The following is a 15,204-nucleotide window of genomic DNA, read 5'->3' on the forward strand; positions in this document are numbered from 1 at the left end:
GGCGGGATATAAATTCAAATAAAAATTTAAAAAACATCAGAAAATTCGACAAGGAACCGAATACAACATGAGCAAAAATAGCCGTTGCAGAGAAATGTGCCAAGTCCCAAGTAGCTTGAGGGACATGGGGCTGAGTTTGGAAGTGAGAAGAACTAGCTGACCCAGTATCTCATCTCGGAATGACTGTTAATGACGTCAAACCTGTCACAAGAACATGGAAATCCCAGCCTTGGCTGGCTCTTCTGAATGCCAACAAGGATCATCCAACTCCTTATCCCAAGTTAACCCCGGGGTTGTACCTGAATCTCAACAAGATAGATGGGCTCCATCAGACGAGGCTGGGCAGTCAAGGCAGAAGCATACAAGACCCTCCTGGCAGTCGGGATGATTTGTCCTCCCCCACGATGGATCGCATCGGCATGGAGAGTCACGTCTTGAATGTCAAAACGGACCCCTCTCATGTTCTCTTCGCACAAAACGCCCTGCGTAGAGAAAGAAAACTATATGCTAAGGCCGCCTTTCCTGGCTAAACAACAAAAGGGGGGGGGCTTTTACAAGGGGTGTTGCTGCAGCCTTGCAAACAATCATTAACAATGACAACTAAATGCAACCAGCACAGTAATCAAAATGAAGCCCTCAGGTGAGATATATACCGTGTTTCCCCGAAAATAAGACCGGGTCTTATAAAGGTAGCTGCACTGGCTACCTGTGGTCTTTCGGGTGCACTTCAAGGTGCTGGTTACTACCTTTAAAGCGCTCCATGGCTTAGGGCCGGGTTATTTACGGGACCGCCTACTGCTACCGATTGCCTCCCACCGACCCGTGCGCTCTCACAGAGAGGGACTCCTCAGGGTGCCGTCCGCTAAGCAATGTCGGCTGGCGGCCCCCAGAGGAAGGGCCTTCTCGGTGGGGGCTCCCACCCTCTGGAACGATCTTCCCCTGGGACTCCGTCAACTTCCTGACCTTCGGACCTTTCGCCGCGAGTTGAAGACATACTTATTTATTCGCGCAGGACTGGCATAGAATTTTTAGCAGTTTTTAATATTTGGATTCTAATTTTATTTAATGGGTTTTATTGTTTTAAACGGATTTTAATTTGGCCTTATATTTAATAAGTTTTTTAATTATTGTTTTTACTGTGCCTTTTTATTGTTTTACTTGGCTGTGAACCGCCCTGAGTCCTTCGGGAGAAGGGCGGTATAAAAGTTTAATTAATAAAATAAATAAATAAATATTAATATTTGCTCAAGACTCATTAGGGCTTATTTTCCAGTTAGGTCTCATTTTTAGGGAAATACAATACTAAATGCATCCATCTGGCAGACGATCTTAACTGGGGCTTATTTTTGGGGTTGGGCTTATATTACGAGCATCCTGAAAAAAACCATGCTTAGGGCTTATTTTCCAGTCAGGTCATATCTTTTGGAGAAACACAGGAAATTTGTCTTCCAAGTGATGATTCCACATGTATTCCAATGACGATTTGCGGAAAATTAACTACCATATGCAGTGAGACTAATTATTCAAGATATGGCTAGTCCTTGGCTTACGACCACAACTGAGCCCAAAATTTCCATTGCTAAGCGAGACAACTAAGTTTTGCCCCATTTTATGACCTTTCTTGCCACAGTTGTTAAGTGAATCACTGCAGTTGTTAACACAGTTAAGCAAATCTGTCTCCCTCACTGACTTTGCTTGTCAGAAGGTCACAAAAAGGGATCACATGACCCTGCAACCGTCATAAATGCGAGTCAGCTTCTGAATTTTGATTATATGACCACAGGGATGATACAACGGTCGGTTAAAAAACCGTCGTAAGACCCTTTTTTCAGGGTTGCTGTAACTGTGAACGGTCACTAAACGAATGGCTGTAAGTGGAGGACCACCTGTATGGTTTTAGGTAAAATTCTGCAGCAGGCCTACCTCCTTAGTGGCCCACTGGAACCCAGCCACGACGCTGTCTTTGATTTCATTGAGATACTGGACTCCCTTGGTGATGTCAACCAAAATATTGGGTCCCGTCCCGTCAGGTCCAAAGCACCAGATCTTCCGTGCTTCGGAAACATCCCATTCGTACTTTTCGGCCAGATAGCGAGCTCGCTGCTTCAGCTCTTGGCGGGAACTAACGTCTCCTTTGTCGATATCCTCTGCCAATCCGTCAGGGAAAGGGCGGGCTTTCATATAAAGCCTGTTATGCTTGTTAGGCGATTTGGATAAGCACAACTGGTTAGATTCTTCGCAGACCGTCTCCCGATAAGATACTACTGGGTCGGATTTCTGCAAGTAAACAAATCCAGTTCAATTTATAAAGGAGAACAGTTGTAGCTCAGGATTGAAATAAGGGGTCCTTCGTGCGCTCTGTGTTTTCTTGCAGACGTTTTATTACCAAACTAAGTAACATCATCAGTGCTAGAAGTTTGGGGTTTGCTCTGTTTGGGGTTTGCTCTGTTTTCTACATATAGCAATAACAGAATAATCTATTCCTAATCAATGAACTATTGAGGAGAAAGCAACACTCTTAGCAAGCCACTTGTATATAAACAGACAGCAAATCACAGGCTCTTCTAGGACTGATGGGAGTTACCTAATTTGAGTCATGAAACATCTGCAGGAAAACCACCCAGCCTCCAACCTCACACTCCTCCTCCTCCTCCTCCTAGCATTGATGATGTTACCTAATACGAAACTCAGAGAGTACCAAGGTCCCAAATTCAACTTGCCTATCAATCTATGCCCCAATTTCCAAACACTGCATTCTTTTTTAGAAAATGGAAGAATACTATATCCAGGTTTCCCATTCTTATTAAAAAGCCAGGATCTCCAGAAGGCAATATCTAAAGAGTGGGGCAGAGAGATGACCAGCTTCGAGAAATTATATTTGCAAAATACAGAGAAGGCAGCTTCAGCAGGAAGGAAATGGTTTAGCGGACTGCAGGATCACAAGCTGTCCCATCAGGTTTAATATCTAAGATAAAACCATGTTATATCTAAGATAAAACTAAGACGGGCTTCTGAGAAATGCAGAGCCAAAGCAATCTTCAATTAGACAATTCATTTGAGCAAACGTCTGTGGCTGATACATGATCATCCTTTTCTGACCTTACATCGAATGAAACATGAAAAACAGAGGTACCTAATGAAGGAGAATATCTGAAGCTCAGGGCTGAAACGAGGGGTCCTTGGTGCTCTCTGAGCTTGGTTGTTTTCTTGCAGAAATTTCATTACCCAAACTAGGTAACTGGACTAGCACCGGTTGACTAGGACTGATGTTACCTCGTTTGGGAAATGAAGTATCTACAAGAAAAGAACCAAGCTCAATACTCAATTCTCTACTCCCTCAATAACAGAGGTCAACATTTATTGTGGCTGCAGGCATTTACCTCCCTCCACCCTAGTCTGTAGGGGCAGTCCCATCTGGGAAGCTGAATCTCTATTGGAATCAGAATGGGACAATTCACTGCAGCCAATTCGCCACGGCCATCTCACCGCAGACAATTCCATGTGGGATAACTCCATGCGATAAAAAGTTATTTGCCATTATTCCCACTTTTGTCAATGGAAATAATGTTAAAAGAAACAGTGGTGGGTAACATTTATTGCGTTGAGTTATCCTGTGTGGAATTGTCCGCAGCGAGTTGACCATGGCAAGATGGCTGCAGTGACTTGTCCTAGACCAGAGGTCAGCAACCTGTGGCTCCGGAGCCACATGTGGCTCTTTCATCCCTCTGCTGCGGCTCCCTGTCGCCAGTCGGCTCCACAATTGATAGGACCTTTGGTTAGAAAAGGACACCGCGCTAGGAGGAGACTCTATGGTGGGGGAACCGGACTTCCGGTCAGCAGAGGAAAATGGACGCTGTGTTAGGAGGAGACTATAATGGGAGAACTGGACTTCTGGGCGGCTCCAGAATGGAATGGGGGCTTCCGGTTAGGGCCTTTGTGGCTCTCTGAGTGTTTAAGGTTGCTGATCCCTGTCCTAGACCCATCCAGAATGTCAGCTGGAGAATGGCCGCTGGTCTTTAGTGCTCAGTGGAGAGTCCTTGACTTCCCTTTTGGAGCTCAGCCCACTGACCGAGAACCCTTAGGTTTCTCCAGGCACAGAGCGACCGGCCAAATAGAGGATGAAAGTAATCTTCATATATTCCAGGAAGAAATACCTGGGAGTTGCACAAGAATGCAATAGTAGACAAGAAGCATTTGTACCTTTTACAGATGTTGCCTATTAACACAACTCTGCAAATTCTGTCAACACCTCCATGGAGAGCTCTGCACTTTTACTTTGTTTGCTATTTCTGGGTTCTTCCTTACCTTTCACTTACACTGATGTTTGTTAAAGCAGAACCAAAAACTACTAATCAATCCCAGGTCTGGAAGAAACAGTCCAAAAAAATATATATACAGAATTTTATCTTTACTTTTTTTATTTATTTCAATTTTATCTGGAGGTTTTTTCCAAGAAGAGAATGGATCGCCCTTTCTCCAGAAGGATACAGGATCTCCTGCCATGGGCAGGGATTTGGACTCGAAGACCTTCAAGGTCCCTTCCCTTCTGTTATTCTATATCAGGGGTGTCAAACTTGATTTCACTGAGGGACACATCAGCCTGTGTTTGACCTCGGGGAGGGGTGTGGCCAGCATGACATCACTCATGCCGGGCATCTATGGTAGCCCGAGTGCTCTGCCACAAAAACGGGCTCCTTCCCGCCCCCCAGCTCCGTTTTCACTGGCAGAGGGCTGCAGGAGGCTGTCGCGGCCAAAAACAGAGCCTGAGACAGCTGTGCGCGGCTCTCCCAAGTTGCATTTTCCCTGCACAGCCACCGCTAGCCAGTCCTTTGCTGTTTTCAGGCCAGCCTGCGGGCCAGCTCTCTCCACCCCGTGCAGGGCTTAAGTTTGAAACCTGTGTTGTATATTCTCTTGGGGCACACCCAAAAAAAGACTTTAAAATTAGTATCAATTTATCCCGCCTCCAAATGTTTCCATTCAGTGAGTGGAATCGGATACCTTAATTGGAATGCAGGCATGGTCTTCCTCCAGATCTTTCAGGCAGATTTCCAAGTGCAGCTCTCCAGCTCCGGCGATGATGTGTTCCCCAGATTCCTCAATAATGCACTAGGGAACAGGAAAGGCTTGTGATAGGGATCCATTCTGGTTTCAGGATAGAAGAAAATTCTGGAAACGTTTATAAATCTGGTAGTTCACACCAGTTTTTGTTAAGTGAATTTTACTGTGTATCTCTCCAGGCAAGTGGGATGTTTTAATTCTGACCCTTGCTTCTCTATAATTGAGGGACTTTCCTTTTTAGATTCTCTTTAAACACATTTTAGATACAAAGGGGAAGTCGAGCTATTGAGGTTCCTTCTTCCTATAAAAAAATTTCCTTTTTATGACCTTGTAATCCCTTAACTTGAGGTAGAGTCAGGACAAATGGATGTAGCTCAGCATTTATTGGCTGGATTCCCTTCCTGACACCACGTGGAGTTTGCAGCAGATATTTTTTCTTCGCCCCCTAGGAGAGAAGCATCTGCTGCTACCTAGGATTGAACTCTTAACCACCCGAGTGGGAGGCAGGTGCTTTAACACTAGACCACCATACCACTCTCCTTCTACCTAACACTATCCCACATGAACGAGAGAGATAAAAACTATTAGAGGAAGATTCATTGCTATATTGTTTCCAGTTTTTCCTAAATGCTTCAGAACGTTAAGAGCTCTGGTGAAGCAGTGGATAGAATGCAGTATTGCAGGTAAACTCTGTCCACATCCTGGAGTTCGATCCTGATCGGCTCAAGTTGACTCAGCCTTCCATCCTTCCAAGGTGGGTAAAATGAGGACCCAGATGGTTGGGGGCCAATATGCAAATAATGCTTTGATGCTGCAAACCACGCAAGAGACTGCTGTAAAGCACTATGGGGCAGTATATAGGTCCAAATGCTACTGCTACTGAGCCCGGGTGGCGCAGTGGTTAGAGTGCAGTACTGCAGCCTACTTCGGCTGATCACCGGGTGCCAGCAGTTTGGCAGATCGAATCTCACCAGGCTCAAAGTTGACTCAGACTTCCATCCTTCCAAGGTGGGTAAAATGAGGACCCAGATTGTTGGAGGCAAGAGGCTGGCTCTGTAAACCGCTTAGAGAGGGCTGTAAACCACTGTGAAGCGGTCTATAAGTCTTAGTGTAGTGCTATATGTATAGGTAGACTTCTACTTAATGATTACAATGGAGCTTGCCCATCACAGACATAAGTTGTAACTGTTGTAAAACAGGTCACCCATTGTGACTGGCCAAATTTTATTACCATTTTTTGCAAAGTAATTTTAAGCAAATGCTGCAGTCGTTAGGTGAACCAATGGTTTGCGATGGACTGTTTGCTGAAAACCAGGCTGGGTTTTTTTGGCAAAACTATTCTGAAACAAATTCATGTGATTGTGGGATGCTACAAATGGCTATAAATGCAGCCGGTTGCCGAGTACCTGACACGCAATCCTTTGAAAATGGGACCACTAAATGATTGGTCGTAAGTCAAGGATTACCCGTACTTCCAAGTTTATGGTTTGCCTGCCTGCCTTCCTTTTTTTTTTGCTTTCTCTTTCTCTCTTTCCTTCCTTCCTTCCTTTCATTTCTCTCTTTCATTTCTTTCCTTCTGTCCTTCCTTTCTTCCTTCCTTTCATTTCTCTCTTTCATTTCTTTCCTTCTGTCCTTCCTTTCTCTTTCCTTCCTTCCTCTTCCATTTTGTTCCTTCCTTTTCTTTTTCATCCCTTCTTTACTTTCTCTCATTTCTTTCTTACTTCCTTTCCTCCTTTCTCTCTCTCTCTCTCTCTTTCATTTCTTTCTTTCTTTTTCCTTTTCCTTCCTTCCTTCCTTCCTTCCTTCCTTCCTTCCTTCCTCCCTCCCTTCCATTCCCACTAATATTACTATCACTAATTATAATCTATCCATCCAATGAATAGTTGGCTGAGTTTCGGATGTGATAGGCTTTCTATTTTCAGATGATTCTATTATTTTTGTTTACGCATTTTAAGGCTTGGAGAATTTGAGCGAGGTTTTGAGCTAGGACTGACTGCATTGAGCAGCATGCTTGCAAATGCAATTAGGCAAAACATTTGAGACAAATTCTGTTTCTCTTTTTAATAAACCTACACTGTGAACCGGTTACTCCAAGCCACACCGCACAGCTACCACTCACCTGCACCATAGGGTCAGACTTGGCAAGACGCTTTAGGCCCTCCACTAGCTTTGGTAGGTCGGCAGGGTTTTTGGCTTCAACCGCAACGCGCACAACTGGGCTAACACTAAATTTCATCACTCTCATGTTGTGGGCGTGTTCAAAGGTGGTAATAGTGCCGGTCTTCACCAAAAACTGGTCGACACCAACCAGGCCAACAATGTTGCCACAAGGGACATCCTCAATGGGCTCAACGTAACGACCCATCATCAAAATGGTTCTACAAAGACAGGGGGATGGGTAACGAGACCTATTTTATCATCGGAAGTATTTTCTTTTTTGAAAACCAAACCTTTTACAAAGAATGTATTCTCTATCATTGCCTTTTTTATTCATTTATTCCTTTTTTTAAAAAAAAAATCACATGATGAAATTTCAACTGGAGCGGCCTAAAAAAAAATTGGCGCAGGGAAAAAAAGTGTCCTGGGAAACGAAATAGCATTTTCTTTCTAGCAGCCTTCCGATCCCTATCCCAGAGGTGCATTTTCAAGAGGCAACGGGATTTTCTTTTGGTTTTCCTTGAAGACCTTTCGCTTCTCATCCAAGAAGCTTCTTTAGTTCTGACTGGGTGGTGGAGAATGGAAGGCTTCAGTCAGAGCTGAAGAAGCTTCCTAGATGAGAAGGGAAACGTCTTCAAGGAAACACAAAGAAGTCCAGTTGCCTCTTGAAAAAGCACCTTTGGGACAACCATGACCTGGATGACTGAGAGGGTCCACAGACACCTCTCCATTCCCTACACCCTCTAAATACAAAACCTACTTAGCTTGTGCAAGGAGTTAAACATCGTTAACACAAGCAGGAGAACGAGTGTTGCCCTCCCAAGTCACACCGGTGACGTTTCTATGCTCAAACGCATTCCTGTCTTCGGGCATTGATCTAACAGTGTCCCAAACTCAGAGTTCTCCTGAACACAAATCAACCGCGGTGGCACAGTGATTAAGATGCAGTGTTGCAGGCTGACTTTGCCCACCGCCAGGAGTTCGATCCTGACCGGTTCAAGGTTGACTCGGCCTTCCATCCTTCCGAGGTGGGTAAAATGAGGACCCAGATTGTTGGGGGGGGCAATAGGGCTGACTCTGTAAACCGCTTAGAGGGGGCTGGAAAGCACGGTGAAGCGGTATATAAGCCTAAGTGCTTAGCGGTATTATTCTGCCCTATCGGAGCTGCCATGGAAAGCGTTGTGCATACATGTCTACCAGGGACTGCATCTTTTTGTGACTGGGGGAGGAGGGGCAGAACTCATCCCCCACTGCTTGGACGGTGCCTTGCAACCGTTTCTGTCCTGGCAAACGGGACGCCTGGTTTCGTTAGCATGCACCCAATTTAGAAAAGGACGGAAACCCTCATTAGCTACCTTTGAATAGGCTTCAAGTAGAGGTCTTCTTTCTTTCCCGGGGTATAGTTGGGTCCCATAATCCGCACTTTCTGGCCGGTGGAAACCATCCCGGAGAAGACCCTCCCGAAGGCGTAGAAGCGGCCTTTGTCCGACGTTGGCACCATTTTCGAGATGTACATCATCAGCGGGCCCTTTGGGTCACAGTTCTTAACACCTGCAGCCAAAATGAAAACAGCAAATTGTGCGGTCCGGGCAATTCTCAAAACTGAGTCAAAACTGGCTGCTGGGCCTTCCGACTGACATAGGGGTAGTCTTCGACTTACAACGGTTTGTTTAGGGATCGAAGCTACAATAGCCCTGAAAAAAGTGACACGTGACCATTTTTCACACCGCTCTTCCAGCATCCCCATGATCAAGTAGTCAAAATTCAGATTCTCGGCAACTGTTTCATACTTACGACCGTTAAGTGTCCTGGGGTCGGCTGATCCTTTTGCGACTTTCTGACAAGCAAAGTCAACGGGGAAGCCAGATTCACTTACCGACTGTGTTCCTCACTTAACAACTGCAGGGATTCACTTAAGAATTGTAGAATGATTGTAAAATGGAGCAAAACCCATTTAACCACTGTCTCGCTTAGCAGCAAAAATTTGGGGTTCAATTGTGCTCATAAGTCACGGGCTACCTGAATATTTTTGGATGGAAAACACCCAAGCTTTCAAGGCAGGGGTGAAATGTAAAATTTGTTCTGTGGGCGTGGCTTGGTGGGGGTGGTAATGTGACTGGGTGGGCCAGCTCAACTTTTTTTTTTTTTACTTTTAAAAGCTTCAGCAGAAATGCTTTTAAAAGCCTCTGATGATCCCAGCTGAGCAGCGCAATCAACAGAGGCTTTTTTTTACTTTTAAAAGCATTTTTTTAGCGGAAGAAAAAATGCTTTTAAAAGTAAAAAAAAAAAATCTCTAATGATCGCACAGCTCAGCTGGGCATGGGGGCCCCCCAGGAATTTTTGCTACCGGTTCTCCGAACCACCTGCTGCCATCGCTACTTGGTCAGGCAATCCGGTTCGAACCGGAAGCGTTTCACCCTTGCTTCAAGGTAGTCCAGATCAGGAAACTGTCATTGCAAGGATTCCAAGAGTGCTAATTTATTGTTCTGTATAATAACAGAATCATCAGCGTTTCCCTCTGCCCTGTTTATAAACATAGGATTGAGGTGGCATTATTCTGAATTTCTTTTTCACACCTTCTCCTTGTCCAAGGAGTTTCTCCAATTTTCTTTCAGGCCTCTTATTCACCTTCATCAAGATTATCCGCATAGTCCTCTACAAATTGATAGGAATATAATTCACATTTTTTGATGTGGTCGTTTGGGGTGATCGGTGGTGATTGTTTTCTTGCAGATGTTTCATTATCCAAGTAGGTAACGTCATCACTGTTAGAAGGGAAAAGCCCCAGTACTTTTTAGCACTAATGCAAGTACCTACTGGTAGTTATGAAACATCTGCAAGAAAAAAAATCAAACTCAGACAGTGCCAAGGACACTACAATTCAACCCTTAGCTACAAATATTTTCTTTTACTGATATCACTGTTAAGAAGGAATTTATCTTGCCCCATACACATGGACAGAATCCAAGAGTAAGTCTGTAGAGTAGCTATCTACTGATACAAAGAACTATGACGGTTTAACCAAGAACATCTGGGAGGGCCAAATCCAAGCTACCCTCAACATTCCACTTGCTGGAGATCTCCCGAAGCATGAAGCTGGAATCTTCCACACCGTGTAACACGAATAAGCACAATGCAAAAGGATGTGACATTTAGGAGATGACCAGACTGAGCCCGAAGGGAGGGGTCAAACGTGTCATCAGCCTTGAGTCCCTTCGCGGCCATCAGAGATCTAAGTCAAGCCCACCTTGAATTCCTTTGACTCTTATCTCCCGCCGATTTGCTTTGACAGTTAGTAGTTCTGATTCTTGTAGAGAGCTTTAGAATACCATAAACTTATACAAGTAGTCCTCAACTTATGACCATGATTGAGCACTTATGTTCCTAAGAGAGAAATTTGTTAAGTTTGCCCCATTTTACAACTTTCCTTGTCACATTTGTTAAGTGAGCAGCGCAGTTCTTCAGTGAATCTGACTTCCCCATTGACTTTGCTCGTCAGAAAGTCACAAAAGATGATCACACGACCCCGGGACACTAAAGCCACCTTAAGTATGACGCAGTAGCCAAGCATCCAATGTTTGGGGATGCCACAACAGTTGTTAAGTGTGAAAAATGGTCACGTCTCTTTTTTTCAGGGCCGTTGTAGCTTTGAACTGTCACTAAACGAACTGTTTTCAGTCGAGGACTACCTGTATATTCATTTGAACTGTTGTGGTCCGCCATGGAACTGTTGTGGTTGCCATGGAAAGCTGGAGAAGATCTGAGGTTCACCATGGAAAGCTGGAAAAGGCTTGACTTTCTCCATGGAAAACTGGAAAAGGCTTGTTGTGGTCCGCCAGCAGCCTGCGGAGCTGGCAACGGAGTCGGACAGTGATGAGGCTGAGGAAGAGCGTGGGCCAGTCCTGGAGGCTGGGGAAGGCCCGGATGAGGGCTCTGTGTCGGAGGCAGAGGTGGGGCCAGGGCCATCCTGGAGTGATGTGCGGACTCCAGAGCCTCCAGAGACTGATAGTAGTGAGGCAGAGGAACAGGAGGAGCCTGTTCCTAATGCATGCATGAGAAGAGCTGCCAGAAGGCAAGAGCAGCTAAAGCAAAGAGGACGACTCGGGAGTAGGGCCAAGAGATGATTGGCCCCTCCCATAAGGCTTAAAACAGACCAGCAACGGTGTTTGGGCTTTGCCGGAAAACAATATTGTAGCTGCGTCTTCTGCTTCATCCTCTGCTTCGTATACGTCTTGCATTTATTTTTGTGACTTCTGAATGTTTGCCAAGAAAAGCCTTTGACAGTTTGCCTAATTGGACCAAGGTTTGCGACAGAACTGAGGAATTTGTGTCGGGAGGAATTTGATTTAATTTAGTTGAACTACGCTGGGAATGAAGTAATTCTCAGCTGTCTGAATAAAGTTTGTTTGTTTTTTCACGAACTCAGTTTCCTACTACCTACTTGGGCCTGGGTCACAACATGAACTGCCTGGACTCTCGATCTCCTGTGCTTGACATGACATGGGAAGAGTCACAAAGGTGAGACGGGCTTGGCTCAGACTGCTGAAGGTCCTCCCAAGGCCTTACCCATGGCAGCTTCATCGTCAGGTGGCCCCTCGTACAGAAGCTCACAGCGGTACTTCTGAGCGGTGACAGGGGAGGGTAGATGAATGGTGATCATCTGAAGTAAAGCCTCTCCAGCAGGTAACCAGCGACGCATAACGGCCTGGAAAACACACATACGGAGAAGCCCTGAAGAAGTGCTACCTGAGCTACAGGTGACTAATGTCAGCTGTCCCTCTTTGAAAAGGTAACAAAAACAATGGGGCACCTCCCGTTCTTCCAAAATGCAGGGCAGCCCTGCCTAAGGCTTGCGTGAAGCTTTGCAGTGTCCCTTGATCCAACCCATCCGGACATGGTCACGCTCAGCCTTGCTACCTCAAGACGGCACCTGCAATTCTCAGTGCACACTGCTTGCTTACCACTGTTGTGTTAAAAGGACACACATACACACGCCATTTCAAAAAACCTTGAGAAGCGGCTTTCCTTCTTTTTCTCGATCTTCAGCGTCTAGCTTGATGTCCAGTTTTTCTATCAGCTTGGATGTTTCTTCTTTCTTGAAGTTCATGATGGCGTCAAAGACCTGCAGAGGAAAAAAATATATATTAAATGTAATCATCAACTGCTAGTTAAGAACCAATATCTGAAAGATAAGCCCATTTGAGAATTTCCTCTGGGCCTACAATATAGCATCCTCTTATCTGGGAGTAAGTAAGGTCTACTGATTTTTACCGCCCTTACTTCTAAGCTGGTAAGTATTTGATTGTATCCCTCATTCATCCAATATCAATTGTGCTGACAATTTACAAAGGTTTTCTTCCTAATGTTGCACTCCACCAGACTGTGCTCTCCCAGTAAGTTCTTTTGAAGGCTCTTGGCATTCTCAGGTTCATGAAATGGCCCTGCCATTATGTAAAACGGGCCACCTGCTCCTTCTACATTCTTTGCTGAAACATGCGAATGAAGGCGAATACAGGTGTCCCAGGATAAGGTTGCAGGATCCAATCCGAGTCGGTCACTGGGATCAAGAGGTTTACTCTTTCAAACTTTCAGGCTCATGCTGGAACCCATCCTCAGAGAACTTCTCGCTTTTCAGAATAGGTATACTGGGCTGTTCTGCTCACTGTATTTATATGGTTGCTGGTTGTGCGTAGCTTTTAGTTGTTAATTAAGGCATTGATGGCCAACTATTAAGTCGTTAATTATTGTTTCCTCATGTCCCATCGGTCCTAAGTACCTGGTAGGCTGATGGTAAATCAGCACTCCTATTGACTGACAAAAACCTGTTTCTCAGGCTTCAATCATTTTTCTAGCTGTTTTTGTCCCTGCACAGCCAGCCGTCATAATAGCTTTGAAATTGAATGCACTGCAAGTTTTGAGTTCAACAGAGCTCATTGCAATGTGAGGCTACCATTGAGTCCTCGTCTAACCGCTCATTCGTGTTCTCACAATCTGTGGTTAGCTTCATCCCCATCTGTCCTACATACCGTTTCCCCCAAAATAAGACATCCCCTGATAATAAGGCCAATCGGGCTTTTGAGCGCATGGCAATAAGGCCAAGCACTTATTTCAGGGTTCAAAAAAAATATAAGACAGGGTCTTATTTTGGGGAAAACATGGTAGTCATTCACAGGGACAATCCATATAGGATTGGTAGTCTCATTTTGCAATGAACACGGACATGCATTCAATTTCGCAGCTACTATTGTTGGCCGAGCAGGGACAAAAATAGCCAGATGAATTATTGAAGCTTGGGAGACGGGCCCCTTGTCAATCAATAGGTCTGCTGATTTACCACCAGCCTACCAGGTACCTAGGAGTCCAGCGTGCAGCAGCATAAGGAAACAGTTAACAACTTAATAGCCAGCCATCAACACCCTAATTAACAACTAAAAGTTACACACAACTAGGCACCATATAAATATAGCACGTAAAACAGACCAGCGCGCATTTTCTGAAACAGGCTATAAACATTCATTCAAATCCAAGTACCTTGGCTTAACTTGAGTGGGAGGGATAGGAATAAAATCAAGCTACTTCACTGTGAACTAAAAAAGTGTTTATTCCAGGACAGCTGCATTAAGGCAGGAGAAATCTGTCCATTGGGAATAAGAATCTTTCAAGCTGCACCAGAAAGATGCTTCTAAAGATGCGGCCACCAATTTATGAATACTTGTCTGAAGGTATTTCATTCGGAGGTGTTTTGCCAATTACACGTTCTTGGAAATAGGAATGTCGTCGGTGAAATGTATGAATGTCAAAGTGTGAAGTCTGAAAAGCAGATTAATTAGCATTCAATGTTATAACGGTGTTTTGGTGAATCCCAGCATTACCTTAAAAATGGGATCCAGGATAAGCTGGCAGAAAGTCCGTGGCAACTTCTTTCCATCGGGGCCAGCTGCGGATTTGCTGAATTTCCCTGTTGCTGGGTCAAAATACCTAAATGAAAATTGGACCTGTTTTACATTCATGGGCTAAAGAAGAGAGAAAGAAACAGGCCTTGATGCTACTTCATCTGGACAAAATGGCTCATATATCATTAATACCAATCAGTATAGCACCATAGGATCACACATTATACCACTCTACTTCCATGTTCAAAACAAAGGATACCAAATGTTGTTGTTGTTGTTGTTGCTTGTCTCACAGTCAGCCAAATGTTCAGACCGGATTTGGCATTTTTGTCTACCTATCGTCCTATCAAATCCTTTTCAAGGACTTGGAATAGGCAGATGTGGATGTTTGATGTCATTAAAAGTATCATCGCAGGATGGAAGCTTGTCCCCAGTAAAGCCGCCTGTTGTGCCTCGTCCTCCCTCCTCTCTTCAGCCGGGCCCCTCCCGTCTCCACCCGGGCCTGTTATCAGACTCCGAGTCGATAATGAAGATGAACGGCCTGTCATGCCTCCAACCCCCGGCCCTGGCCCCATGCCCGGAGAGGATGTCAGGAGTGAACAGACAAGCCCGATAAACTTCACTCCTACAGCGTGTGAGCAGGAAGCCAGCCACGTGCTGGAATTACTGACAGCAGATCCAGCTGAAGAGAATTTAAAGTGGGAGGATCCTCGCTTCCGGAGATCTGAGAGGCGACGCCAGTAGAAGGAAGGGAGGGACAGGCCTGGATAAATGCTGAGTCATGGAGCCACACCCCACAGCCTATATAAAGGACCTGCTTTTGGCATTCCAACCTTGAGTCAAGCAAAGCCTCATCTAGTTTGCTGATATTGGACTCTATCGCTGAAGTCACAACTTGGACTCCTGCCTGCCCTGATAAACCTCGAAGGAATTTGGCAAGCTGCAGAGGCTTTGTTGCCACGTTTGATACGGACTTCCTTGACCCGGTCATCGGAGGGGGAAGGGGACACAACACCGCCTTTTGCAATCGATGGCGAATTTGTCAATGCCAATCAATGGTGGTGCTCCAGTTGTTGCACCCAAGGCACCTATTACT

At 45.1% G+C, this 15,204-nt stretch overlaps 2 protein-coding genes across 2 annotated transcripts in view; one reads left to right on the plus strand and one right to left on the minus strand.

Annotated features, from left to right (window-relative positions):
- PIAS2 (protein inhibitor of activated STAT 2) overlaps positions 1 to 15,204 on the plus strand; it is a 96,037-nt gene that overhangs the window by 64,248 nt on the left and 16,585 nt on the right. The window lies entirely within an intron of this gene.
- Positions 1 to 15,204, minus strand: part of LOC131192172 (elongation factor 2-like) — a 41,956-nt gene that overhangs the window by 5,018 nt on the left and 21,734 nt on the right. Inside the window, exons 6-13 of the mRNA XM_058171074.1 lie at positions 14,088 to 14,193; positions 12,224 to 12,337; positions 11,782 to 11,920; positions 8,571 to 8,766; positions 7,178 to 7,436; positions 4,999 to 5,106; positions 1,924 to 2,277; positions 300 to 482 (exon numbers count right to left, since the gene is read on the minus strand). Coding sequence (XP_058027057.1) covers positions 300 to 482; positions 1,924 to 2,277; positions 4,999 to 5,106; positions 7,178 to 7,436; positions 8,571 to 8,766; positions 11,782 to 11,920; positions 12,224 to 12,337; positions 14,088 to 14,193 — 1,459 coding nt within the window. The remainder of the gene's footprint in view (positions 1 to 299; positions 483 to 1,923; positions 2,278 to 4,998; positions 5,107 to 7,177; positions 7,437 to 8,570; positions 8,767 to 11,781; positions 11,921 to 12,223; positions 12,338 to 14,087; positions 14,194 to 15,204) is intronic.

Source organism: Ahaetulla prasina, chromosome 2, assembly GCF_028640845.1.
Source record: "Ahaetulla prasina isolate Xishuangbanna chromosome 2, ASM2864084v1, whole genome shotgun sequence".
Classification (NCBI taxonomy): Eukaryota; Metazoa; Chordata; class Lepidosauria; order Squamata; family Colubridae; genus Ahaetulla; species Ahaetulla prasina.